Raw genomic sequence first — 24825 nt, 5'->3', positions numbered from 1 at the left:
GGGTGGATGCGGAGGGGGCGGGGCTGTGACAGGGACATGGGGCAGAGCCCCCCCAGGCTCCTGGAGACCTCTCAGCATGCTTCACTGTGGTTTCTCAGTTCTCCGTAATGGACTGTTAGGAAACAAGCAAATGCAATGAAACCATGAGCAGATCACACACCCTCGTGCGCTTAGGTTCAGCTCAAACCCTCTGCTTCTGACATCACCATGCTCCCTGGCCATCCCCTGCCCCCATTGCCACCCGTTCCCCCACGCTTGACCATCAGGCACTCGTTGTTACATTGTTATGTGAGGGTCCCCGAAAACAAGTGAAAATGTGACCGATGATCAGCGTGGACCTCAGACTGAAGGTGGACTGCAGGTGAAGTAAACCAACAACCGGAACACACTTCTCCCTGGCAGCAGAACAAAGGTGCACTGATCAACGCAGATGGATGGATCACCGCAGATGGATGGATCACCGCAGATGGATCCTACAGGAACGCAGGATGGATCAGTGCATGAAAGTGGAGAGTAACACGCACCTCCACCTCAACTTAGTCGACATACATGTTTTTTTTTTTTATAACATCCGTTTCTCTTTCTGATCTGAGGTTTAATCCTGAGACATCAGAACTATCTATGCCCTGGACGTTGATGAGACGGTTAGGAAAAAGATGCCAATGGTCAGTTCTATACAAACAGTGCCACCTACCGAGCCGAAACGAGAAGTGCCGCAACCTTTCTGGACGGAGAGCATCGAAACGTCGCCCAGTATTGGATACCCAACTCACCGTGTGTGCCAACTCAATGGTACCTCCTTATGTATGATCCGGGAGCTGGGTTATACACTACTGCAAAATTTAACGGCGATCATTCAAAACTATGAGTTAATATTTTTGAATCCAAAGTACTAGTCAAATAGAGCAAGTCATTTCCACTATCCTTACATATAAACCACAATTTCATATACTACATTTTGTTCAAACTAAAACTCGGCAAGCACCGCCTTGTCCTCGGTTGTCCGGCCAAACTGTGGTTAATAGGCAGTAGCGCTGCATCTTTTCCGCACATGCGCACTGCTCCCCAAGCGTCAATCACACGTACATATATCGTCTTCAAGACGTTAGGCACAATCATGACAGGTAATAATGCAGATTTTAAATTATTTTTAAAGGGCACAACCAATCGAAGGCTTCGCGAAGAAGCGAGGCGGTCATCCTGCCGGTTTCCTGCGCGCTTCATCTCTATTTGACCCGCGCGTGTCACTGGTTTAGGTTTAAAGCGGTTACAAAACGACAGCACACACTTTACACTTCGTTTGGAAACAGTGTACGCTTCTGAAGATTAGACGGGAAGCGCAAGGTCGCCTGCTGATAAAGATCAACGTATAATAAAATGAAGTCCAATGAAGTTTTTCAGCAGCTGGAGAATAACGGTACGGTGACGTGCAATACTTGACCCGGGTTCTCCACCTGGACGCAGCGAAATGGCCCATAACGCTGTCCTCCAGGTTTTGGGAACTCCGTGTTCTGGGGCCACCGGCAGACCACGTATTCCCACCAAGCCTGGGCTCAACACCCTGATCTGCCCCTTTTCCTGCCTGCAGTTGTGGGTGTCGGCTGTTAATCTTGAATAAGACCAATCCACCGCGCCAACTTAGTGCGCTTTCCCAACAAGTCCATGTTTCTTTCGCGGATCCTAAAGGAAAGTCAGTATTTTCCAAGAGCATTGCCAGACAGCTGTTTACCAAAGAACACATTAAAGTGTTTTTTTTTTCCAAAGAAAATACATTAGATATCCTGTGTACAGGAGAAATCTGTGCTCAGTGGCCAAATATAAAAACGAAAATACAACAATTTAACTGAGTGCCAACGACAACTGCCTTAAATGGTCGTCACACTAGGTGGCGCTCCGGCGCCCCGCCCGCACGCGCCATTCCCACGGCAGGCAATTAGTGCCAAGTCATACGGGCGAGTTCAATCATAACACCTCAAATTACAGACAAACTATGAAGAAAAACATGAGGAAACCACACTGATGACCACATGAGGGAGGTGAGTGATAAGCGACCACCTTTCTAACTATTAGTTCTGTTCGTTTGCTTTCTTTCAGTTCTTCCCTCTGTTATTCTCTCTAACACTGATGCGGGTAATTCGTACCACAGGCGTAGCGGTTTCTATGCCTTGTTACTCTTGTTTTTTTTTGTTGTGCATATACTACATGTAAAGCACTTTGTTGGTCAAACCAAAAAAAAATAATCAGAAGATAGTCCAACAATAACATGGACAGGGTGACTGACTCAAACAACAGACATGGGACATTATATGTATATGTGAAGAAGCCAAACACCGACAGGTGTTGCTAACTGAACAGCGTCGTCGTGCAACGAGGCTGCCCCTCTACCCCGAGGCCTGCAGTATGTCGCCTCCCAGTGAGGACATGGTGTGTGATCTCCCTGCTGCAGCCCACACGGAGCAGAGAGTCTATCCTCTGCGGATTTCCAAACCCATGACGGAGGACAGTCTCACATGCTGGGCAAAGACTTTTCTTGCGTGGGGGGTAGGGGGGAGGGGTTGGCTGCAAGTGAACACTTCACTTGTAAATGGAGGTGAGTCTTGAAGCCAAGGAAGGTAATCTATGTTTTTTTTTCAGCTGGAATCTATTGCTCCATGTAAATAGTCTAATTTGAAAAAAACAAAAACGAAACAAAAAAAAACTTGTGAAAATAGCTTGTTTGTAGCGGGAAGATGTGTGGCTACCTCACTGAGCTGAGTGGTTTCTGAAACCGCCACTGATACCAAAGATTTCTTTGGCCTGCCAGTCCCATGATGCCTTGGGGGCTGTAATCCAAAAAAAAAACTCCTGTCCAAAAACCTGTCCCCATGCCCTAATCTGACAGACGGACTGACGGATACACAGCGCAGTCAGACTGCATGTTACCAGAGGCAAGCAGCTGGACATCATGCAGAAAGAGTTGAGTGCCTTTCTCTTTCAACCACGGGTGGGACTGCACTGGACACACATCGACATAGACTGCTGGACAAGCACATTACCAACACGCAGAACATACAGGACTACCGGGCAGACGTGTCCCACGCACACAAGCACACACACAGACATGGGGTTTGGGGACGCAGAACCAAAGACGACGCCGAGGGGTCTGTGGAAACCGCTGCTCCTCAACTAAAGCACTTTGTCATTTTGTTTCTGTGGCTGTACGCATGCGTTAAAGTGTGCGTCCAGTGCAGAGTGCGTTTAGAATCCGGCGTGCTCCAGCGGGAGCGACTTCTGCCCCCGGCCGTGCTCACATTCCTTCCAGAGATATTTTTGTGAGACACTAATAGGGAGTGGGGACGGTGCGAGTCCGGGGCCAGACGGTGTTCTCCGTTATCAGTTGCACAATGCTACTCTCCAGCAGATGGCGCTGTTTCTCTCTCCAGCGACCAGTTTATTACCAAATATGCATAGTCGTTCCCAACCGACTACTCACCCCAGGCTAAAACTGGGACTTGGCAGGCACGTGTTGACAATTAATTCTGAAATACCTCAAACCTTTTAGTGTAAAGTTTATGTTATTTAAATAATGACAGTATTAACTAACGATGATGATGATGAAGATGATAGTACTATGAACAATAGTTAGTTTTGGATCTTGTGACTTTTTACGATTAAATCATAACTGAATTGTTTAGCTTTCGTTCTGTTTCATCGCAACAGCATGTACTTGTGATGTTTTATTTATTTATATATTGTTTTTTTGTTTGTTTGTTTTTTCTTAACGAAAGACTCCATTGTTTCTATGAAAGACAGAAGTCTTGACGGGTGGAGGTGGAGAACAAAAAGGGGGGGGGGGGACGGATCACAAGGGTCCGAAAGAATACTGACCGCCCCTTTATGAGGGGCGTAAGGGTGACAAGATCGGGAAAGATGGGATTTGGCAGCTGAAACCCGACATGTTCGCTGACAGAGCCCTTCTCTGTTGCGTTTTGTCTTCATGTTTGTTTTACTTCTCTCCCAAAGAAAGTGCAGATTTCGTTCAAACTGTGTTTCTCGTGCGTGTTCCAGTGTTCCTGGTGTTATTAAGGGAAAAACAAAACCCAAGCGTCTCTTCGGAGTAGCAGGGGGGCGCTGCCTTTTTTATTTATGCATGGATATTGTATAAGTGTATAGAATCTTTCAGGAATGAGCTGTTATTTGTGGTGAAATGGAGAGAGGGGACAGGACAGAGAGACTGGCGGGGAGAAGCTTGGACCAGTTGGAGGGGTCTAGGTTCTTCGTATACTTTTTCCAGATTGCAAGGTTGTTCCTCTCGAGATTCTTTTTGTATGTATTCAAACCCTGACAGTAGGGGGCACTGTATTCAGAGTGGGCGGGTGGGGGGTGGCATTGAGGGCTAAAGTCAGCATTTTATTGTACAATGTCAGTTTCGTTTGATCTCTATCTCTTTATATGAAATCTATTATGTGCTTTTATGCTGAACATCACCAGAGCAAAGTTGACCTGACTCCTCCAACCAGCAGCCATCTCCATCCACTGCTGGACAGCAAACGCATGTTCTTCTTCTGTAACTTAGCAACAGGTCTGACTTGAGAAAGGCGAAGCTCGAACCCCAGTCCCAAGGTCCTCCCCTTCCTCTGCTACCTGTCAATCAATCAGAACCAAGTGTCTTTGTGATGGTAGAAGACAATCAGTTTCCAATGGACTGTGGAGCGAGACGGGATGGCTCAGGTGAGAGGAGGGGAGGGGAGCTTCCCGGGGCTGTGAACCGATGTGTTTTACTGGCAGGAAACCGTGCAGACACCCTTTTATCCAGACTGCCACCCTCCTGAGAGGCAATCAGCATCAATCACATAGAGAAATGGTCTAGACAGTGCCCCCTAGTGTAGTGTTTCCCAATCCAGTCCCCAGGGACCCACAGACACTCCATGCTTTCGCTCCCTCCCAGCTCCCTGCCAGAGAGTGCACATGAAAACGTGGATTGTTTGGTGGCTCCTGAGGACTGGGTTGAGAAGCACTGATCTAGTGAGTGGCAGTTGCTTAATCCCAGTTACTTTTTCACTTCCTTCTTGCACAGAAACCTATGCAAACCTCCCCCAGGGCCTCAAATGTCTCCTGCTGGCTTACAGTCTAGAATCTGACCCCTACAACTAAAACCTACAGCATGCACATGTGGCTAATTCACTACTGCTACTGGCACAATCATCCTCACTGACATCGTCCACCTAACCTCATTAACACTCAATTTCCACCAATGCAGTGTCCTCAATGTCCTTTCCTTCATTGCTTTTTAACCCCCAAATCAATGTCCTCAGAACCATCATTACCAATTTCAGTGTCCTCTGTAATTTGGTCTCTAGCACCACAGTCATCAGTGCTGTCCACTTCTTCGTGGTTATACTCACTACTGCTCTCCTTTCTTCATTAGCTAATGGCAGGGGTGGCCAATCTTATCCTTAAAGGGCCAGTGTCTATGCATATTTTTGGGATAACCTATAGGCCATCTGTTTTAACCCAGGTGTGAGAACTCTTTAGCCAATCAGTCCTCTAATTAGTGATCTAACTATGGAGTTGCATCAAAAACCAGCATACGCAATGGCCCTTTCTGGATAGCACCCGTGGATACTGTACCCTTGGCTGATAGCTTTAACCCCGCTGGGGTTCCTGGCCCATTGTGTTCATTCATCGCCCCACCGGGGTTCCTGTCCCCTTGTGTCCATGCGTCTCCCCACCAGCGTTCCTGCCCCCTTGTGTCCATGCGTCGCCCCACCGGTGTTCCTGCCCCTTGTGTCCATGCTTCTCCTCGCTGGGGTTCCTGCCCTGTTATGTCCATATGTTGCCCCACCGGCGTTCCTGCCCCCTTGTGTCCATGCGTCACCCCACTGGGGTTCCTACCCCCTTGTGTCCATGCGTCACCCCACTGGGGTTCCTACCCCCTTGTGTCCATGCGTCACCCCACTGGGGTTCCTACCCCCTTGTGTCCATGCGTCACCCCACTGGGGTTCCTACCCCACGGTATCCCTTCTGGCTGAGGTTAGAGGCTGAAAGGGAGTAAATAGGAAAACACAGCAAGGAGGAAGATATTCTAAGATTGGTCCAGATCAGGACAAGCTTTCCTACTCTGGCCGATGTGCCAGAGCTGAAACCAAAGATCCTGGATAGAAAATGTGTCGGGGACCCTGCAGAGCCAGTTCCACGTGTGAGTTACCCTGCCTGCAGTCAGAGTCCCAGCACGTGCTCTGGGAAGCTCCCCCTCTCCAGATTACAGAGGAACATGGACAGTCTGTAGAGAACATTGGAAGGAAAGAACTGAGTAATAACTAACAGTAAATATACACTAAAAAAATCATATGAGTAATTTGCGTGTTTTGAAAATTCAATAAATAATCCTGTAAAAAAAACTGACTTGTGCTCATATTTCAGGTAAGTATGCTGATTGCTATACTTTTCATTTTACACAACAGATTTAAATGAAATTATTTTCACATTAAATTCTCCCTCGTAGATTATCAATGTACTATACGCTCATACGTATATTCATTCATATTAATGACCTGGTGGTATCTAATATCGCACGAACAAAGTTCATGGTGCACTTCATAAATTCTCCCACAGGGTGGCGCAGGTTACCAAAGGCAAACACAAGTTCGCGCAGATCTGCAGCTCATATTGGGTTCGCAGTCTTAAAGTGAAAATGGTACCAGTTTATCGAAGTGACATTCCTGCAGATGCATCTTTCCTTCACATATCACAACGTGTAAATGATTTAACAATGTTCATTGTTTTTGTTTTTTTGTTTTTGCATCATTATACCTTACTCAAAGGTGGGAATATTTTCCTTCTGAGTCTGTTACTGATGTCCACGCCATCACCCTTCCTGACCAGTGACAGACAGTCATATTTGAATGAATTGTTCCTGAATTGGATTGAGCAGATCTGATCTTCCTAGTTCGGCATATTATTACAACACCGACATGTGTGTGTCCACAGGGGTGCGTCCTCACACAACATCTGTCCACAGGGGTGCGTCCTCACACAACATCTGTCCACGAGGGTGCATCCTCACACAGCACCTGTCCACGTGTGCGTCCTCACACAGCACCTGTCCACAGAGGTACGTCCTCACACAGCACCTGTCCACGAGGGTGTGTCCTCACACAGCCTTGTCCACGGGGGTGCATTCTCACACAGCACCTGTCCACGGGGGTGTGTCCTCACACAGCCTTGTCCACAGGGGTGCGTCTTAACATGACACCTCTCCATAGGAGTATGTCATCACACAGCACCTGAAATGGTAACATCCTATTTATAGTTATTTACTGTAATTAAAGGCTGCTTTGATCAGTTGCATCCTTCGCAGATACAAATGGGGCCCATTGTCACTGCAGGGTTTCTTGCACTGAACTGGCACACAGAGACCCTATAACTAATTGCCCCTCCCCTAATAAAATACAATTATCAGCATGTATTACATTTATCATTACGTGATTGGCCAACAAGCCCTCATGCTGTGAGCATTTGTAATTACTGCAGTGTGTTCATGGGAAATGAAGTTTTTGTGGAAGGAAGGAAAGCTCACCGACACGGCACAGGATTCCCTGCCAGGTTGCTACCAATCTGCCCTGTGGGTTTATGCATCTGTGACAAATGTGTAAACCTGCAGCCTTTTCCATCCGGTGTGCATGTGTGTGGTTGCATATCATGTGAAGACTTCAGTGACATACTTGTGGAGTACCTGAGCTTCCCAGGGCCATGAGCGCCACCTAGTGCGCCAGAGGTGAACAGCGGCACATCTGCAGCGTTTCACGACTCACTCAAGGCCGGCAAAGAAAGTAGGCAAAAAGAGCCGGAGGCGTCACAGGCTTTTATAAATCAAAGACATTCTCGTACAAGACAAACAGTGTATAAAACAAACAGGAATAAAAATATTCAAAACGTACTACAAACATACCCCTGTCCTCTTGGAGTAAAACAAAATTGGGGAGTGGGCTGAGGACTGGGTTTGCCCACGTGTGGATCAGAACATTCCAGAAAACTGCAGTTTCAGTGCTTTTTTTGATAAACCCCAAAATGGATCTCCAGCAGTACTGGCCATGTTTTTCATTACTGACTGTAAGCATAGACTTCATTATGCACAAAATGTCACTCCACGTACCCGAAGTTCACACTGCGTGACACAGAACTTGATCACCCTCTAGCAAGTATCTTACTGTTCCTCCAACTTCAGCCAGGAACCTTCAGAATGTGTCCTCAACCTCCATCATCAAGGTTGTGTCTTTTATTTTATACATGGTCTACTTTGAGTGCAAGAAACTGTACCCCTCCCCCACCAGGTACCATGGTTACCCAAGGGCCGGGTCTCTTGGGGGTACTCAGTGGAACTGTCTGGCCCGCAACCACATCATCTGGCTCCGTCTTTTGGGTTTTCAGACACCTGCTCTGATTAAGAACCAGCTGGAGGCCAGTGGTGCGGGGGGGGGGGGGGGGGGGGGCACGTCACCCTTTCCTAGGTCTCTCAGGTCCTTCCTGATCGGCAGGATGAACAGGCAGTAATTCAACGTACCAAGCCACCAAATAATGGGGGACCTCGCACACAACTGGCTGAAGTGTGAGACAAGTGCCCCCTAGTGGACAGCACCAGAAAGGCTCGACTGTAGGGCAGGATGTACTTCATGGGGAGCTGGGTAGGTGTGGTGCACCTTCTTGTGCAACCGTTTTGGAGACCTAGGAAGGGGCGCGGCCCGATCCGAGCCAAACCTTCCCACGTTACTCTGCAAGATACTATACATAAAAGCCGCTTTGAGATTCATAAAAGAAATCAAAATCAAACCGTCAAAAGGAGAGCAGGTGTCACAAAACACCGAGAAGGATTCTTCTATACAAAGGTCAGTTTGCGATCATGATAAAAATGAAGGATGAGCCAGCAGTCGCTGGGACACTGGGAATTATTCTTATTATTGGTCTGTATAAAACTTTGGGTGTAAAAAACAGAGATGCTGCACAGATGAAGGTCTTATTGCCTGGCTTTGTAACCCAGACTGGCTCCTGCTGGCTCTCAATGGCAGGCTGAGTCTGACCCCAGTGTTTTCACACACAGACACCCCACAGCTACCTGTCACAGCACACGTGTGTTTGGCAAGATCAGGATTTAAAAAGGCATGCATAGTAAAGTCTGCCCTCCCGTCCAAGCAGCGGCATCTCTGAACTGCACACATACGCTTATTAGAAATGGACATGAAATTCCGTCTTTTATAGACATCACTTCTGAAATGTAGGGGGTGGAAACGTGTGACTTCTCAATTTTCAAAACAGGGTTCACAAGAACAGCAAAACTGAATGTGCTTAGATTGAGCTAGACAGGGATGGATTATGGGTTGTGTGGCCCCTGGGCAAAACGTTCGTGAGGCCCCCCCCCCCACCACCACCACCAGCACCAGCACCACCAGCACAACCACCACAATTCAAGGGCCCTTGGCAGCCAAACGCCCTCCTTATAGGGTCAGGGGCCCTTGTAGGTAGAGGATCAAAGAATGTAGGCCCTCTAAAATAGACAAACGAAAATAGATTGTTGATAAGTGTTGCAAATTGGTTTGGGCTAGGGGCCCCATGGGCCCCCTGCACCCCAAGGGCCCCTGGGCAGCGGCCCCGCTGGCCCGGTCCGTAATCCGTCCCTGGAGCTAGATGGACAGCTGGGTGTACGGCATGGATGGACAGCGGCAGAGTTCGCAGTTAAGAATGTGGTGCAGCAGATTTAATACTGCTGTTTTAACAGTAGTCTTCATGTTTATTACTGTATGGGATCTAACCTCGAGGGCCACGAAAGCCATGAGGCAGTCTCCTGAACTGCCACCAGGGGGCAGGGGTTGAACATATATCTCACTGCGGGGGGGAAGGGGGGCATTGCGATTTACCTTGACCTTCCCCACCTCAAGGAAGGGCAACTGAGACTGTAAGAACAATAATTGCAGATTAATTTAGTTGAGGGACAAGATGATACATCAGTTTTATGTAACGTATAAAGCAAAGTATTCTTTATATAAGCTATAATTTATATTTAAACAGATGATCTCTTAAAATCTAATGAAAAGGCTATTTTTTAAAGAATTCTTTTTACTACCTTCCCGAGCCTTTATTTATGCATTAGTGCCCGCTAATGGCAGTGGTGATATTTCAGGAGACACCACAGGGCATGAGGGTCTCACAGGGCAGTCAGACGCTCAGAGCACTGCAGACCAGGGATTCGGGAGACTGCTAAAGCAAAAAGGTCACACTTCTGCCTTTTCTTCTTCAGTCCAGAAGGGGGCGTGTGAAGGATTATCGATGGTAGCCCATCCAGATAGGAAAAGTGGCTCTCAAGACAGACAGTGACAACGTTGAAGAGAATGATAACAAGCACACTATTAATGTAAAAAAACGAGTCCTTAACCTAATCTGCAAGGCGCTCAGACAGGCAGAGAGGAAATGCCTGCACACCAACCGATGCACACAAACCGCAAAATCAGGCCGGCAGACTGTCCCAAAACGTGGACGAGAAAGGGGTTTGCAGAGCTGCTGCGGATCGAGCTCCTCAGATCATCTTCATGTTGAACTTTCGTGTCCCTCCTTGGGTGTTGCCCGTGGTTGTGCTCTCCGTCTTGCGGAATGAGTACTCCACCGTGAAGTTGTTCTTGCGCTGGCCACGCCCACGGCTCCACACGAACAGCAGCAGGAAGCAGAAGAGCACCACCCCCAGGAAGGTGATGCAGCCCATGGCGGTGGACACCAGGATGGTGGTGAGGTCCAGCGTGAACTTCAGGAAGACCCGCGTGCCGTTCAGGCTGGTGTCGTTGAGATCGGCGGTGTAGAAGGAGCGGTTGGCGACGAGGCCGGAGTCCAGTGGGTGGCTCTTCACCGTCAGCGTGGCGAAGTAGGTGTCATTGCCGCCCGCGTTGCTGGCGATGCAGATGTAGGTGCCGCTGTCGGTCAGCTGGGCATAGCGGATCTCCAGCGTGCCGCCGGGCAGCACCGACATGCGGCCGCCGCTCTTGATGGTGATGCGGCGCCGCTGCGGCGAGATCCAGACGATGGTGGGCGCCGGGTCGCCCTCGGCGCGGCACGAGAACGACACGGGTTGGCCTTCGCGAGCCGTCGCCTGCTGCAGCCGCCGGTTGCGGATACGCGGCTTCTGGCAGGTGAAGTGGTCGAAGAGTGCCGAGTCCGAGAAGGAGGCCAGCGTGGTGCCGTGCACCTCTGCCGGTCCGGCGCACACCGGCACCCTGCCGTCAAAGTTGAGAGTCTTGCGGCGCTGCAGGATCCACAGCAGGCGGCAGTCGCAGGCCAGCGGGTTCCCGTCCACGCGCAGGGTCTCCAGGCTGTTGACGGAGTGAAAGGCGCGCTCCTCCAGGGTCACCAGCTCATTGGCTGACAGGTTGAGCATACGCAGCTGCCTCAGGCCGCCCAGTGCATGCGGCTCCACTGACACCAGTCCCGTGCCCACTAGGTGGAGCTCCTTCAGGCGCAGTAGCTCGCGGAAGGCCCAGGGCTCAATGGTGGAGATGGGGTTGTAGGAGAGGTTTAGGGAAGTCAGATGGGCCAGGTTGCGAAAGGAGGCGGAGGGCACAGAGCTGAGGTTGGTGTTAGTGATGGAGAGCCAGGACAGGTTGAGGCCCTGGAAGCTGAGAGGGGAGACATATTCCAGCGAGGGCCAGTTGTCGATCTCCAGGCCCCGCAGGCTGGACAGCTTGCGGAAGTTCTGGTCCTCAAGGGCGACGACGTTGAGGTAGCGCAGACGCAGAGTGACCAGGTTGCGCAGATAGGACAGTGACTGGCCCGAGATAGAAGTGAGGTTGCAGCGCTCAATGCGCAGGTCCTGCAGGCCCAGCAGGCCCACAAAGGCCTTGTGAGAGATGTAGACCAGGTCGTTGTCACCCACCTCCAGCAGGTGCAGGCTGTGCAAGTCCTGGAAGGTGTAGTCCAGCAGGATGACGATGTGGTTCTCGCTCAGATCCAGCACGGTCAGGTTGGCCAGCCCCAGGAAAGCTCCGGCGGGCACCAGGCGCAGCTGGTTGGCACGGAGCCTCAGCACCCGCAGTGAGCGCAGCCCGGCGAAAGCATTGGGCTCCAGCGTGGCAATGATGTTCTCACTCAGGTCCAGCTCCTCCAGCAGCGGGTACGGCGCCAAGTCGCCAGACTCCACCCAGCGCAGCCGGTTCCGACTCAAGTCCAGCACTCGTGTCTCCGTGGGGATCCCCTCTGGCACAGCTGTGAGACGCCGCCGCTGGCACGACACTGCCCTCTGCTGGGGAGCACACTCACAGCGCTGTGGACAGGCCCTCCCTAGGGGGGCTGTGGCCGCCAACAGCACCACCAACAGACCCAGGGCTGTGAGGTCCAGAGTGCCCACCATACCGCCGTCCTGCTGCCGGATCACTCGACCACACACCTGCGGAGACAGGAGAACCAGTGAAACATGAGAAGCAGCACCAGCGGGGCGAGATGGCAGCGTCTCTGTGAGGAATGAACCAATAAAACTGAAAACCTCCAGGCATGCGAGCATTATTACTGCATAAACAAGCATCAGGGTGAGTGAGGTCAGGGTGAGCGAGCCCTGGGTGAGTGAGGTTGCTTATTAGTGATCTGCTGAGTGTGTGGTGGTGCTGAGCGATAAAGAGTGGGGTCTTACTACCAAACACAGGGGTTGTGGGCAGCCCACATGGTCAGGACTGCTGATAGGGTGAAACCCCTGGGTAGGGGAGGGTAAGAATGAGGGGGGAGAAAAAGAGAGAGGAGGAGGAGGAGAAACAGAAGAGAGAGATAAAGGGAGACAGACAGATAGAGGAGAGGGGTGAAAAGTGGGGATTTGCAGGTTCGGTGAGTAGGTCACAGGTTAGGCTCGGGCCATTAGATTGCGCGGCTGACAGCTCTGTAAGGCTGGTAGGACTCCGGATAATGGGGGAGGGATGTCACCAGCCAAAGCATCGCTTCTTCCAAGCCGCCCTGGTTTTTGGGGCATAACGTCATCTCCGGGGGTCCCAGTTAGACAAAGTGTGGAGAGCGAGACCCCACCCCCCACAAAGAGCTCAGCGATGCGAGTCAGCGCCCGGTAACCGGGATCCTACCAAACATTCCCTGTGACTGAGTTAAGGTCGGTTGGAAACGGCCCTGCAGTAAATGTGGACCTGTGGGTGTCGCCTCCACACTGGGGGGTGTTAACGTGGGAAGTCCAGTGAGACGCACTGCTCCCGGCAGGCCCGTCATGAAGGGGGTATGTTTCCCTGTTCTTGGACCCAGTGGGGGGGGGCAAAAATATTAAGTCTTAAGTTCTACAAGAAAGTATAGAGAGACATTTTTAAACCAGATTTTTTTGCTTCTGTTATATTTGCATGCATCCCTATTCAATCGTGACGACTGTAATTAGGTAACACACATCATTCTAGAAGTTCGTTTTCGGTGCTGTCAGACTGAAAGATAATCATGGCCTGCTGTTACGGGGCTCGAAAGAGAAAACAAAAAAATGGAGCAAGAAAATGAAAAATCGTGAAAATGAATAGGATCGGACTTCAAAACAGTCCAGAAGTTCAAACCTCAGTCTCAAGAGCAAGGTGAGGCTGATTTACATATTTACATGAAAGCAATGGTTTCTTTGCAGTTTTCATCTCTCTCTCTCTCTCTCTCTCTCTCTCTCTCTCTTCTGTCTGTCTCTCTTTCCTGAATCTCTCTATCCATCGGAAGAACTGGTACCGGGACCAAGTTTTTTCGTATTGATCTTCTCTCCTATTTCATGGAATTTCCCTAAAGCGTGAAACCACTTCAGCATTGTGAAAAAGCTCATTTCAGTGTGTAACGAACAGAGACACCGAGAGGATGACATTACCTGTGTTGTTATTATTCTTCTTCTTATTATTATTATTATTATATAAATTACAATTTCTCTTGTTGAAATGCAAACAAATTTCAAATCCGGTAACGTTATAGTCAGTGGAGCCAGGAGATGAAGGCGAAGGCAGCGCAGAGCATCAGTGCCAGACTGAGGAAGATCAGACACAGCAGCAGGTTGAATCAGAACAGCATCACGATGATGCAGAGTTGTGGCCAGAAAAACTGATTCAGACAGGGCCAGTATACAGAGTCGGTATGTTTGTACCATGGCAAGTAGAGCCAGTTTCTCAGGAACAGTAAAAAATCTGCCTGAAGATGGTGAGGGAAAATCTTTCCCAATTTATTTGACATTCTCCAATGGTCTGCTGAACTAGAGTGCTATAGCCAGGGTATTTCCAATTAACATTACAGTGTATTAGAAGTGTAATTTAAGTGAAAGATAAGTCAATGGTTTTGATACGATGCGTCAGAATAGTTTTGTGTTTTCTGTGTGATTTTGCATCAGCAGTGCTGTTTCTGTGTAAAGCTGTACCGGGCCCAGCCATCCTGACACTAATCCCCCTCAGGCAGCACCATCATGGAGGCTTAAGGGACAAATGGAGCGACACGGCAATCTAGGGAAGCACGGTGGACGGAGTCCCCAGTACCACCATTAGCAGGGGCAGCCCACGTAGCAGCACCTCCCTCCATGCTGCAGCCCCCTGCTGGCTATATTACGGTACTGCAGCCCAGGGTGAGGAACGGGAGGGCAAGGGGACCCTGCAGCCACTGAGTGAGCACAAACTGACAGACAGACAGACAGACACACTGACAGACAGACAGACAAACTGACAGACAGACAGACAGACACACTGACAGACAGACAGACAGACACACTGACAGACAGACAGACAGACAGACAAACTGACAGACAGACAAACTGACAGACAGAGACACACTGACAGCCAACAGACAGATAGACTAACTGACTGACAGACAGACAGACATAGTAACGGAAAGTCAGAGACACACTGACAGGCAACAGACAGACAGACACTCACACACACCAAGAGACATACACTGACAGACATGCAGACAGACATACTGACGGACAGTCAGAGACACATGGACAGACAACTGACACACACACACACACACACACACACACTGGCAGACAGACAGACACACACTGACATACACACATTGAACAACTGACACTGGCAGCAACACACCACACACACAGAAGGAGCCAGACCTGACGTCCCGCCTCCAGCTGTCTCACAGGGTGGGGGGGCGGGGGTGCCTGTGTTCTGCCCTGCTTGGCCTCGTCTCCCCCAGGTGGGGCTCAGGGTGCAGACAGCTAAGGGCTGGACCGGGTCACGCCTGTCATCCTCTGTGCCCCCCGCTGCCACAGCAGCACCCTGTCAGGCCCCGTCTGCAGTTCCGGCCACAGAGCTGCCTGCATTGACCTCAGCCGTAACTTCAGGTGTGACCAAGTGACCGTGTTTTACAGAAGATGGCGTTCTGGTGCCCAGCTTGACGTCTCAGCTTGACGGGCTCTGACTCACACCCCCTCACCAAGTGTAATTTCCCAGAAACGGCACTGAACAGACTTAATATTGTTCCTTTAGCCAAGAAGCTAATCAGCAGGAACCCATTAAATGAATGAGTCTGCCCTCACGGTTGGGGTGTCAGGCTCTGTCCCCAATGGCACTTTGATCATAACACCGCTGACCCTCCCCCTCCGGTAGACAGCACCGGCAGATTACGTGCCAGATCGCCCTGTCCCCGTGCCAAACCAGTGGGCTACACCTGATGGGCCAGGAACCACGCAGAGGGGATATGAAAATCCTTAATCCATTCATGGCGAAGCAGAATGACAACAGGAACACAGATAGTAGTTTCCCAGGAGAAAGGAGAAAGTACTCTAGCTGAAAACTACTGTACATCTGCTCCTATCAGGCAGGAGGATGGAGATGAGGTCACATGGGGGGTAAAGCACACGGCTGCACACGCAAACAGCTGCACACGCAAATGGCTGCACATGCAAACGGCTGCACACGCAAACGGCTAAACGCGCAAACGGCTGCACGTGCAAACGGCTGCACATGCAAACGGCTGCACGTGCAAACGGCTGCACATGCAAACGGCTGCACGCACAAACGGCTGCACACGCAAACGGCTAAACGCGCAAACGGCTGCACACGCAAACGGCTAAACGCGCAAACGGCTGCACACGCACACTGAGAGAGACTCTGCAGTGCCAAAACCTCATTGATGGAAATTGGCATAACAACAAACCAGAGCCAGAGCCTCATCCTGTCGCTTTAAAAACACCAGCAGGGTGACCTTTGAACCCGCCCATGTGACCCTGCTCACCAAGCAGCGCGTGCCCACGTATCGCAGGCTGCCAGTTATCCACTGTGCATGTGGAGATGAGGTGGGCGGCCTGAGTGCCAGCGAGGCCTGGCGGGGAGGGGGGGGGCGAAGTGCTAATTGTTTAATTTTTAATTACAGGTCCTCCTTATTCTCATCCTCTGTCCCTGAAGACTTGGAGGAATCAGGCAGACTTACAAAACACTCATGCTTGGGGGGGGCAGGGGGGTGCAGATCAAGTGAGGTGTATACAAGCCCCCATCCCTTCTCCCATTCACTCTGCTTCACCCCTCAACACGACTAAGCACTCTTGGGTCTGATCACAGACGCAAACAGCCTGACCTGACCCCCCTCCAGCTAAGTGCCCCCCTCCCTTTCCCAGAGAAATCGGACCCATAATCAGGTGTAAATAAGAGCATCATCCTACTTTGTGACGTTCAAAAAAAAAAACCTTCCATCAGCCCTAAGAAAACTCATCAACCTAATGAGGAATAAAAATTTAATGAATTTTCACCTTTTAAAGCACATTTCAAATCCCACACATACATTTACAGACATACATTGATCTTCCTTACAGCCGACATTCTCGAGGTTCCTTTTAATTATCAAGGTAACATCCTTCACAAGCTCCTGGGTCCTTCATGTGTCCCAAGAGCCGGCATCCGGATTATTCTGCCAGACACATGTGATTATTTCATAGTGAACATTTGTAATCAACGTCAGGCAGGCAGCACGCTCTGGGTCAAACGCACGGCCCAGCAGAAGCCCTTTAATCCGCCATCCGTCACAGAGAAATTCATATTTTGAAAGAGTGAGGCGCGTGGAGAGCAGCGGCGGTGAGCTGGGTCGCATTCACACAGAGGTGCAGGTCCAGGCTGAGGGATGCAGAGAGGCAGGTAGGCGGCACGCACTGTACGAGGTGCCTTCGCACATACACAGACACGTTCGTGTTTCTAAGATTTCTATATTTCATCCCACGTTACCACAGTAGTGTGTGCACAGAATTCCCTGCATGCCTGGCTGCAGGGGTACATGCATGTAAAAGAGCTAGCTTGCATGACACTGATCTTCCCAGTCAACATCGCCCCCCCCCCCCCCCCCCCCCGGTTCTGGTCAGAGCAGCCTGTCCTGCTGCAATCAGAGCCAGTTACTGGGGATAGCTGACAAACTCCCTCTATCAGCAGGGAAAAAGCTGGAAAATCCTGGGATTAAACCCCAAAACCTTGCGGCCAAGGACCCAGCACACGGGAATAGATGTAGGTGCATGACAGACATTCGGCCAAACAGAGAATAGGTGTCTTTTTGGTCTGAAGCTTCTTTGCCCAGAGTTTGGGCATATTTCTTACTAAAAAATTCCTGCACCTGAATACGTCTCTGTGCTCCATTAGTGATGAGTGATGCATGTGCAGGCACCTCCTCACACCAGCATCGCGTCGAAAGCGTCCATAACTACAACCACTCGCCTTCTACTCTTTCTCGTTGTCCTCCGCTCTGTGAAAGCCAGCGATGCCCACCTACTGGAAACACATATTCAATTTCCTTGCATCTGTCCAAAAAGTCCGCTGGATGGCCCAGATGATGAAATTTACATAAGTCACCCTATGTACAGACTGTAATAGCACGTGGAAAAGTGAAAAATGAACTGGATTTAAGGGTTGCAGTTGCTGGTAAAACTGAGGGGGGGGGGCACACCATGTCGTTTCCATAGGGACCTGCAGGCATAGAGCACAGTGCCAAAAATCTCCCCACTGCCAATGGGCCGTGTGTCTGCCGCCACGAGGCAGACTGACGACCCCTTGAGGGTCGAAGCCAATTAATCTGCTGCAGTGCGAACCATTTACTTCGTTACCACCATCAAGGGGAACGTGGAAAGTAATTAATATTCAGGCTGGGTAATGAAAGGAAATAAATCAGAACAATGAAAAATGTATGTGAGGCTGAGGCAGAAAGAGGCACGGAGGCGCTCCGAGGGATGGAGGCGCGGTGGAGCGCAGCCGCTCGCTGCCTGGATACCAGCGGGAACGGCGTGCTCACTCACCTCGCCCTTTTACATTAGTCATGTCAAAGTCAAACAATGCACTTCGCCTCGGATGATTCACTTTCATGGCCATAGAGAGAGACTTACATGTCGCTGGGAGAGGAGAGAGTGAGGCAGGGTGTAACGGCAAGAGACAGAGGAGATTAAAGAAGACAAGGGTGCGGCCGGGGTGCAGGAGGAGACAGGATGACGGAGGGGGTGAGCGGGTTGGGGGAGCTAGAACCATGACGGTGCTTTTTTTTGGGTGGGGGGGGGGGGGGGCGACAGGAAAAGTCAAAGACAAGACCAAGGAGGAGCAGCCAAATGACTCGGGGTGTGGGGTCTGTGACACAGAATTATAATTGGGGGGGGGGGGTCATAATTACTGCAGAGGGCTTTGTGTATCAGCTGTAGGCCTCTGGGGGCGGGCAGGGGTCCTCACCACAAAGCCCTCAGTAACACACACACACACACACACACACACACACACACACACACACACACACCCATAATGGTCCCTGTCTGAATACATCAGAACACATCAGACAGCATTTCCATTCATTAGGGTTAACGAGACAGCTGTCATTAGAGTGAGTGCCACACACGCAAAAAACACGGACTCCTTTCTGCTCTCCACCCCCATCGCTCTCCATCTCGTCTCCTGGGAGCATGGGGATTGGGGGGGGGGGGGGGTGCAGCATGTCTGCAGCTGAAAAAGTGACTGGTCTATTCATGGGGTGGGTGACGGAAACACGGGGAGCGAGATGTGGAGGTGCTGAGACGGGCCCGCCATACAGGGCCGCCGCCACCGGGGGCCCCGCCGCGCCGCATTCCGCCATCCCGCCGCATTCCGCCATCCCGCCGCATTCCGCCATCGCGCCGTTCTGAAGGGTGCTGAATTATTCATTGGCGCTCCTGACAGGAGAAATGGGACAAAGGCCCCACATCTGAAGGGGTCTATTTTGAGGTGCGTGAGAAATTCATGGTGTCTTTCTGAATGCTGGAGCCAAGGCAGCGGGCTCTGGGGGCACCTGGCCAAACACAGACGGGAGGTGCATCCACAGAAGTGGGTGGAAGTGAATGGGGAAGATAGATGTACAGCATCCACGTGGGAGGGGAGGAATGCAGAAAGGCCCCCATCACATTCAGGTGGATGCTGAAGGTGACCCAGGACATGCAGCGACCTGCTTCCGGTCCGCACGACGCGCCCCTCCCACAGTGCAGCAGCTTGGACCCGAAGGGTCCGCATGCGCTCAGGTGACAGCCGCCATACCTGTCAGTGAGGACGACGACCCCGGGCTGCCCCACCGTAGCGAGAGAGCGGCATGAAGCACAGCACGACCTTCAGCGGCAGCAAGGTCCTGCACGGAGGCATTTCCCCTCCCGGGAATCAGGAGGCCTACTTAATGGGGGGGGGGGGGGCAACTGCAGGTAATGCAGAGCTGGGGGGGGGGATGGCAACTGGAGAGGGGTAACTGGAGAGGGAGCTGGGGGGGGCAACTGCTGAGGGAGCCGGGGGGGGGGGCAACTGGAGAGGGAGCTGGGGGGGGGGGGATGGCAACTGGAGAGGGGCAACTGGAGAGGGAGCTGGGGGGGCAACTGGAGAAGGGTAACTGGAGAGGGAGCTGGGGGGGGGCAACTGCTGAGGGAGCCGGGGGGGGCAACTGGAGAGGGGCAACTGGAGAGGAAGTTGGGGGGGGGGCAACTGGAGAGGGAGCTGGAGGGGGCAACTGAAGAGGGGCAACTGGAGAGGAAGTTGGGGGGGGGGCAACTGGAGAGGGAGCTGAACACCCTTCAGTAATCAGGGTCCTCCACATTAACCCCCCCACATTTCCTCCTTCATACCCCCCCACCTGATGGTAATGTTAGTGTCATGGTGAGCTGCCCGCCTGTCTGGATTATGCCACTCCGCTCCTTTCCCTCCCCCATCTACATGTCTCCCATCCTCTGTCTCCATCTCTCTCTGCCTTCTCCTGTTTCTCTCCATCACTCCTCCTCCGTCTCTTTTCTCTGTCGCCCTCCGTCTCTCTCCCCTTCTCTGTCTCCATCACTCCATTCCCCTCTCTGTCTATCGCTGTGTCGCTCTGACTGGGCTCCTGGCAAACTCTTCGTTCCACCCACACTGTCTATAAACCCCCCCCCCCCCCCCCCCACTCGGGTAGGAGCTCACACTCGATTGCCCCCCTGACGCCCCCCCCAGTCGTTCACTCTCAGATTGCCTCCACATGTAATGGGTTGCAGAGCCCACTGCATGTAACAGTTCCTCTTCCCTTCCAAACAAGTTAGCGGTAAATTCACCCAAGGGGCCGCCAGTGGCGTGGAGGTCAGGGCACTGTGTAACTGGAACAGTGAGCCGGGCCAGCTGGGGAGGTGGTCTGCGAGCAGGCTGTCTATTTCCAGCACCTATTAAATATTCAAAACCTTTTCAAGGGTCTCGACTCGCGGCAGGTCATGTGACAGTAATCAAACACCCCATCCCAACCCCCTCCTGGTATAACGGAGTAGTACAACCACCCAGCTGCTTGTTTGACTAGTTGATCGTTAACCAAATTTCATTATTAATGAGGCGGCTGAAGCACAGACATGGGGGCCGGTCCCAAGGGGGAGAGGTGTAATGTAAGAGGCCCTAAGTTCAAAGGCATTATTTAGGACGCCCTCACCCCCACTCCATAGGACCCGCAATCCCCCCAAAGGCAGGTGGCATCCGCAGCAGTCTGTCCAGTCCACTTGCGGGGTCATGTGGGAGGAGGACTGGAGAAGAACCAGCTGGAAAAAACCAGCCAAACCAGTAGGAGAAGCATATCCCTCTAAGCTTACGTACTGGGACGCTGGGGTGCATTTTGTCGGTCAGACCAGTGGGATAAACGTCACGCAGGAAGCTGGTCAGTAACACCTCGGCCCCAGAACCCCACACACAGTGGAAAATCACAGCAGAACGTTGCCCCCAAAGAGCGTCCTGACGTACAGCCAGCAGCTGAACACCCCCCACCTTACCCTGTTTTCACCCTTGAAGTCTGGGGGGGAGGGGGTGTCCTTCGCCCATGAGAGTAGCTATGACCGGCCCCAATTTGCACCACAGCAGCTCCAGCCCCCTGTCAATCCCACAGCACAAATCACCCCGAGAATTCAGCTCGCAGTACATCATCCTCCTGACACTAACCATTAACCGTTCTGTCTTCTGTTTCCATTTTGCTCCAGGCTTAATTTCCAAAGAGTAACAGTTTCCCAGCCACTAGCCTTTGTGTAAATACTGCACTAAAGTCAGTCGGGGAAGAGCCGTCTGGCGCCCCCTAGGGCATGCTGATGCTAAAGGAGTAAGAGAATGTGCCCTCATAAATCCTCTTTCCTCAACTCATCAGGGACAGACAGAGCTGAGATTTTAAACGGGCTGCAGCGAAAACCAAAAGATAAAAACCGAAGCAGGAAGGTCGGGGGGGGGGGGGGGGGGGGACTGAGTAGAGAGTTAGGGGGGCCGCGGACCAGCTTTGGCGGATGCATGACAGCAGAATGAGGAAGACAGCGGAGCCGCTCAGCCCTCAGGAATGAAAGGTAAACACGGGGGGGGGGAATCCACTGACAAAACAGGGGGCCCAGGATCAAGGGAGGTACTCCATCTGCACCCCCCTCTCACGCAGACACAAACACATACGTGCGAACCACCCCAGGGTTCCAGCTACGATATGGTTACTGTGAGGCTCAACAGAGAGAGAGAGATAAATGGGGGGGTGGGAGCAGCACCACCACGTACCTGAAAGATCAGTGTGAATGACAGACACAAAGCATGCAGCGTCTCCCAGTACATTCACAGGTGTCAGCCCAGGCGAGCGTAAGGAGATGAAACGCACACTGAGGCGAGCTGGCAGAGCTGGCGTGCGGGGGCACGGAGACACGCGTAGGGGCCAACAGGCAGCCAGCTGAAGGACGTGGACCCCGTTCATTCCCCCCCATGGGGTGAGCACTCACCCTGGGCTGCAGCGTGGCTGGGGGGTGCTCCTCATCGGCGTGCCTGGTGTGTCACTCAGCCCCCGGGGTCCCGCTGGCTTCCTGGATGCCCCCCTAAAGTTTTCCCCTTGCCGCACGTCTTCCTTCCCGCTTCTGCAGCCCTCTTCATCCACTTACAGCCAGATGGCAGGAGACCCCCTGCCTCTGCTCTCTGACTGCCCCCCCTCCCCAGGTCGTGCTTCTTGCTCAGCACCCCAGCAGTTGGCGGCACCCGAGGTGGCGTGAGTTCAGAGCCTGTGGGAGTCGACGCCGCAGTGCTTGCCGTCCGCCGCGCTCCGGAGCCGCTCTCTCGCTGCCGTCTCTGCCTCCTGCTCTGAGCAGCCTCTTCACAGCCCAGCCCACCAAGCAGGTGGGAGGCTTTAGGGCTCGTGGCAAAAGTGCAACACTGGGACAATAAATATAGTGGAAGGTGACTTTATATTCCCGCTAGGAATGTCGCTGCCCCCTGAATTTCACGCTCTGCCACTGTGCGACTGCAAACTTCCATCCACTGATGGGAAAGGAAGCTTGACTAAAAACGAGGCTACACTCCGTTTGCACATGCTCCCGTTTTTACACACACTCCCTTAGCCTGAGCCCAGCACGCAGCTGTGGGATCAGACACATCCTGGCGGGACAAACACAGAATCAACAGCAGACCTGGGGGCAAATTACAATTGTTACTGAATAGTTTATAATTAATTACAATCTTTGGTAACTGACAAATGTATAACCAGTAGATTCATGAGCACCAGGACCATCACATAATCTAATGAAATGAACATACAGATGCTTGCAGCAAAGATTCAGGTCATCGTCTCCACATGTGAATCGGGGGGGGGGGGGATAGACTGATCAAAAAGTGATTTCTTTGATGTGGATGCTGACCAAACATGTCAAGCCTTTGCACACCTCAGACCACAAACTTCAGATAAGTGACCTCAGTCCTACCCCTCTGCCCAAAAGGTCCATGATTCTCCGGCTCTTCAAATGAGACCGTGAAAAATATGTGTCCTCCCTAAGGCCAATCCTGGGCGCCTCCATCAGTCAAGCCGTCAGCCAGCAGTCACTCCAATCAGACCCGAATGTCAGCCTGGAGGAGCCGCGCTGTGCTTCCGGGGGAAGAAACAACACCAATTAGTCATTAAGAGGTGTGATGTGACCTCGGGACAGGAGCAGGACCACACGCAGAGACCGTCTCGGAATACAAATATGTATCTGCTCAGCCTGGGGGGGGGGGGGGGGGGGGGGGCTGGGTTTATCTGGAATTATATAAAAAAAAAAAAAACTGTCCTATTATTTTCTTCTGAACCAGGTGTTGGATTCATGTGACACAGGGGGCCGAGGGACAAGAGAAACAAGGAGAAGCTTGAGGCAGGGTCTACTGTACGAGAGAGTCATGAAGGGCTATGGAACGCTCTCGCACGCGCGCACACACACACGCACACACACGCACAAGCACACGCAGATACATACACACTGCCACATTTCTGCGCGCCGTTTACTGCGTGTTGTGTGCTCGCTGCGTTTACGCGGCACGCGTCTTCCTTGCACCGACTGCGCGTGCATCGTTCACCCTGCTGCACTGCCTCTACCCACACCATTATATAACACCCCAGGAAAAAAGGCCAAGGACACGGGAGGGGAGGGAAGGGAGAAAAAAATAAAAAAAAATCAGCCACAGCAGTCAGGGGGGGGGGGAGGGGCTGTCAAAGCTTAGTACACACCAAACACCACCACCCCCTCCTCGGATTTAACAAAATCACGGAAGCACGAGCCACCAGCCCGGCACACACAGCCATCAGACAGGCGGAGACGGAGGGGAGCTGCTGAATGTAGCAGAGGAAGGTGGAACAAAGACGAGCATGGAAGACAGGCAGCCGTTTCTCCGCCGCGCCGCACTTAAGCAGTCGCCACCCGCCGCGGGCATCGCGCCCCAAGGAGCGTCGCTGTCGGCTTTGTGTACCCACAGCATGCAGATGACAGAAAAGTCAGAGGTCGGACAGGCCCACCCGATCTGCACCGGGCTCCGAAACCCATAAAAGGACAGGCAGTGATGTCACACATCTAGTCTGCAAGCAGTCGTCTCCCATGATCCCTGCCGATACCTCAATGGCCATTTCCCCTAAATCCACCCACCCCCCCCCCCCCCCACAGCAGAAAATGTACTGACTTCCCAAGCAACAGAGCCAAGCAATACCCCCCCCCCCCCCCCCCCCCCACACACACACAAAGTCCCAGGACTGTATATGTTATCGCATATCTGGAACATTCCCGAAAGAGCAGCACATAAAAGAAAGCACTGCATGCTTTGAAGAAAAATCATCTTCTATAAGCCTTTCAACTAGAATGTTCTAGAGCAAACGGACTAGGTCACCCACCCCCTCCCGGCCCAAGCCCCGCCCTCCTCTCGGCTTGTATAACGAAGTTATTAGGGCTTGTATAATTTGCATGCTGAGCCCGTCTGCTTTCACAGCGCAGTCACTGCCCCCCGTAACACTTCCTTACACGCCTGGTTTCTCCCAAAGCCTTGGCTGGGTGTCGGATTGGGGGGGGGGCGGGGGGGGGCACACAGTGGCCTATTCTGAGATACCGGGCACATGGCAGTGTGGGCAGGCCGGTACCAGAGTCCACTT

General features: G+C 52.0%; 1 protein-coding gene across 1 annotated transcript; it reads right to left on the bottom strand.

Annotated features, from left to right (window-relative positions):
* Positions 1-7829: 7829 nt before the first annotated feature.
* LOC125716661 (leucine-rich repeat and immunoglobulin-like domain-containing nogo receptor-interacting protein 3) lies at positions 7830-22830 on the bottom strand. Its single transcript, XM_048989231.1, has 2 exons — positions 22172-22830; positions 7830-12400 (listed from the first exon to the last, which is right to left on the bottom strand). The coding sequence occupies exon 2, from the start codon at positions 12362-12364 to the stop codon at positions 10547-10549; it is 1818 nt and encodes a 605-aa protein (XP_048845188.1). The 5' UTR covers positions 12365-12400; positions 22172-22830; the 3' UTR covers positions 7830-10546.
* Between the last annotated feature and the right edge of the window lie 1995 nt (positions 22831-24825).

Source organism: Brienomyrus brachyistius, chromosome 21, assembly GCF_023856365.1.
Source record: "Brienomyrus brachyistius isolate T26 chromosome 21, BBRACH_0.4, whole genome shotgun sequence".
Taxonomy (NCBI): domain Eukaryota; kingdom Metazoa; phylum Chordata; class Actinopteri; order Osteoglossiformes; family Mormyridae; genus Brienomyrus; species Brienomyrus brachyistius.
This window is presented reverse-complemented; position numbering and strand designations above follow the sequence as displayed.

Bases quoted from the DNA above. Each gene is read 5' to 3' on its own strand.
- LOC125716661 (XM_048989231.1), bottom strand. From the start codon at position 12,364: ATGGTGGGCACTCTGGACCTCACAGCCCTGGGTCTGTTGGTGGTGCTG.